The 3,916-nt window shown below is 40.9% G+C and overlaps 1 protein-coding gene across 1 annotated transcript; it reads left to right on the top strand.

Moving 5' to 3' along the window:
• Positions 1 to 2,536: 2,536 nt before the first annotated feature.
• Positions 2,537 to 2,995, top strand: LOC130962860 (uncharacterized). The gene has a single exon (XM_057889017.1). It carries the CDS (start codon positions 2,537 to 2,539, stop codon positions 2,993 to 2,995), a length of 459 nt encoding a protein of 152 aa, XP_057745000.1.
• The last annotated feature ends 921 nt before the right edge of the window (positions 2,996 to 3,916 follow it).

Below are 3,916 nucleotides of genomic sequence, written 5' to 3' on the forward strand. Positions count from 1 at the left end.
TTAAATAAAGGAATTGGAAAATTGTTCAAGTTTAGAGAGATTGGATTGCCAAGGAATTGGGATCCAATCACCTAAGATTACCAAGGAGATCAATGAATGCATTGATTGAGGAAGAGATGAGAATGAACTTGATCCGGAGAATGCAACATCTCCTAAGCCCAATGAATCCTCCATCTCTGATCTTACCCATTCTCTTTACTTTCTGCCATTTATTTCCATGTTCATTTTCCCAAATTCCCATTTAAGATTCTGCACTTTATTTTCTGCAATTTACTTTCCCACCATTTAATTTCTGCAAATCTCAACTAAATTTATGTTTAGCTCAACTAGCACATTCTTCCAACTAAAGTTGCTTGATCAATCAATCCCTATGGGATTCCACCTCACTCTATTGTGAGTTTTTACTTGACTACAATTCGGTATACTTGCCGAAGGGAAATTTGTTGAGAGATAAGTTTTCGTGCATCAAGTTTATGGCGCTGTTGCCAGGGATTGATTTTGTATCGACAATGATTAAGTTGGAAGTTCACTAGATTGAGCATTTTCTTTTTATTGTTTAATTTGCCTAGTCATTTACTTTTAGTTTCAATTAAATTTCTTCCTCATCTCCCATCCCCTCATTGTTTTCTTTTTCTTTGAATTTACTTACAATTCTGCTCACTAACCTACTAACTGTTTGATAATTTGCACTACTCACACTAACAATCACTCTAACAAGAATAATCACTTCATTTTATTTCTTGCTGTGTGCTCTGTTAGTTGTATGACAGGGAGAAGAAGCGGAGCTTCAACTTCCTTTGATTCCGAACCTGGGTGGACCCTCCGTAGATTAAGGAGGAAAGCATGAGGGAAAAGAGTTATTGGTGCTGAGGAAGAGGAAGAGTACTTTGAAACAAACATGGAGGAGAACTTGGAAAATAACCATGAAGAAGAAGCTCACAACCATGCCAGAGAAGGCCCTGTGAATCATGCTGGGCAAGAGAGGAGAGTTCTAGGCTCTTACATCAATCCAAACCCAGGAAATTGTGGAAGTAGCATCCAAAAGCCCACCATACATGCCAACAACTTTGAATTAAAACTCCAGCTCATCACCCTTGTTCAGAACAACTGCTCATTTGGAGAAAGTACCCAAGAAGACCCCAATCAACATCTAACCACCTTCCTGAGAATATGCGACACTGTGAAGTCTAATGGTGTTCATCCGGATGTCTATAGACTACTTTTGTTCCCTTTCTCACTCAGGGACAAAGCATCTAAGTGGCTGAAATCCTTCCTGAAGGAGAGCTTAACAAATTGGAAAGATGTGGTAAACAAATTTTTGGCAAGATTCTACCCTCTTTAAAGAATTAATAGGCTAAGAGCTGAGGTACAAATTTTCAGGCAACAAGATGGTGAAACTCTCTATGAGGCATGTGAGAGGTTTAAGGACTTAACAAGAAGGTGCCCACCAGACATGTTCAATGAATGGGTTCAACTGCACATTTTCTATGAAGGTCTTTCTTATGAGTCAAAGAAGGCTGTAGACCATTCATCAGGGGGCTCTCTAAACAAGAAGAAAACCACTGAAGAAACCATAGATGTCATTGAGACTGTCGCTGAGAATGACTACTTCTATGCTTCTGAAAGGAGTAACACTTGAGGAGTAATAGAGCTGAACCACATGGATGCATTACTGGCTCAAAATAAGATGATCACCAAGCAACTAGCAGATCTTACTAAGAAGGTGGAAAAAAACTAAGTTACAGCAGTCATCACTTCATCACCAGCTCAAGAAGGAGTGAATGCAGGAGAAGAAGGTGACTAGGAACAAGCCAACTATGTTGGAAACTCTCCCAGACAGACCCATGATCCATACTCTAAAACTTACAATTCTGGTTGGAGAAACCACCCTAATTTTGGGTGGAGAAACCAACAAGACCAAGGCCAAGACCAGAGACGCCACAACCATAATCCTAACAACAATGCAACTCACCAACATACCTAACAGAGATCCTATCAACACCCACCTAATCACCCTTCTCAACCACCTAACCTCAACCCACCATCACCAACCGAAGATAGACTTTCAAAAATTGAGACTCTACTTGAAAGCATATGTAAGGAAATTCAAGACAGTAAAGCTTTTTGGGAAGAAGTGTGATCCAATATGCAGAATCAAGATGCTGCCATCAAGAAACTTGAAACACAAATTGGTTACGTATTCAAGTAAGCCCTTGGCCACAACATTTATAGCAACACTAATTCAACTCCAAGGGAGGAGTGTCAGGCTATCACCCTCATAAATGGAAAGGAATCGAGGGAGACCTACAAGAAACCACAAAAAAAGAACTTAGATGAAAAAGAAAAGGGACAAGAGGAAATTCAAGTCTCCACTCCTAAGCCACATCAAGAGGGAGAAGTGCTGAAACCATACTTCCCAAAAGCCCCAAACCCCCAGCAATTAAAAAAGAAGGGAGAGGACAACCAATTCTCAAGGTTCTTGGAAATCTTCAAGAAACTACAAATTAACATACCCTTTGCTGAAGCAATAGAGCAAATGCCGTTCTATGCCAAGTTTTTGAAGGAGTTGATGACCAAGAAGAGAAGTTGGAAGAACAACGAAACTGTGGTACTCACCGAAGAATGCAGTGCCATCTTCCGGCATAAATTGCCCCAAAAATTAAAGGATCCTGGGAGTTTCCAAATCCCTTGCATCATAGGGGAAATCATAGTGGAGAAGGCTTTATGTGATCTAGGAGCTAGCATAAATCTGATGTCCTTAGCAATGATGCAGAAAATGAGAATTGAGGAGGCTAAACCAACAAGAATGGCCTTGCAACTAGCAGACCGATCATTCAAGTTTCCTCACGGAATAGTAGAAGACTTGTTGGTGAAGGTGGGAGACTTTATCTTTCCAGTAGACTTCGTAGTATTGGACATAGAGGAAGGAGCCAAGACCTCTATCATCTTGGGAAGGCCATTCTTAGCCACTGTCAGAGCCATCATTGATGTCTAAAAGGGTGAACTTGTCCTTAGACTACATGAGGAGAAAATGATATTCAATGTATTCAAGGCCATGAGTTACCCACAAGATTCATTGGGAGAATGTATGAGGTTGGACTCGGTGGATGCTGTGGTGCAAGAGACTCTTGAAGAAAAACTTGAGGAGTTAATAGAAGAAGAGGAATCATCATCAAGCAAAGAGGCTGCAACAGCTGAAGTGCATGTTCAAGGCACACTAGAAGGGAAGGATGAAAGAAAAGAAGCACCCAAACTTGAGCTAAAGGCACTGCCGCCCACTCTCAAGTATGCATACTTAGGAGAGAATGAAAGCTATTCAGTGATTATAAATTCAGCCCTCAGCTGAGAACAAGAGGAAGAGTTGCTTCAAGTCTTACAAAAGCATAAGGATGTCATTGGATGGACACTTGCCGACTTTAAGGGAATCAGTTTGGCTATATGCATGCATAAGATACTATTGGAAGATGATGCCAAACCTTCAATTCAACCCCAAAGGAGGCTGAATCCAGTTATGAAGGAAGTGGTACAGAAGGAAGTCATGAAGCTGTAGCAGGGAGGAGTAATCTACCCAATTTCGGATAGCCCATGGGTCAGTCCCGTCCAAGTGGTCCCCAAGAAAGGAGGAATCACTATAGTACCCAATGAAAGGAATGAGCTAATCCCTATAAGAACTGTCACATGATGGAGGATATGTATTGATTACAGAAAACTCAACGAAGCCATAAGAAAGATGACTTCCCACTTCCCTTCATGGACCAGATGCTGGAAAGACTTGTAGGACATGCATATTATTGCTTTCTAGATGGTTATTCAGGATATAACCAAATAGTGGTTGATCCAAGAGACCAGGAGAAAACATCATTTACTTGCCCATATAGAGTGTTTGCCTACAGGCGCATGCCATTTGGGTTATGTA

The sequence above is a fragment of the Arachis stenosperma genome, chromosome 2 (genome assembly GCF_014773155.1).
Source record: "Arachis stenosperma cultivar V10309 chromosome 2, arast.V10309.gnm1.PFL2, whole genome shotgun sequence".
Lineage (NCBI taxonomy): Eukaryota > Viridiplantae > Streptophyta > Magnoliopsida > Fabales > Fabaceae > Arachis > Arachis stenosperma.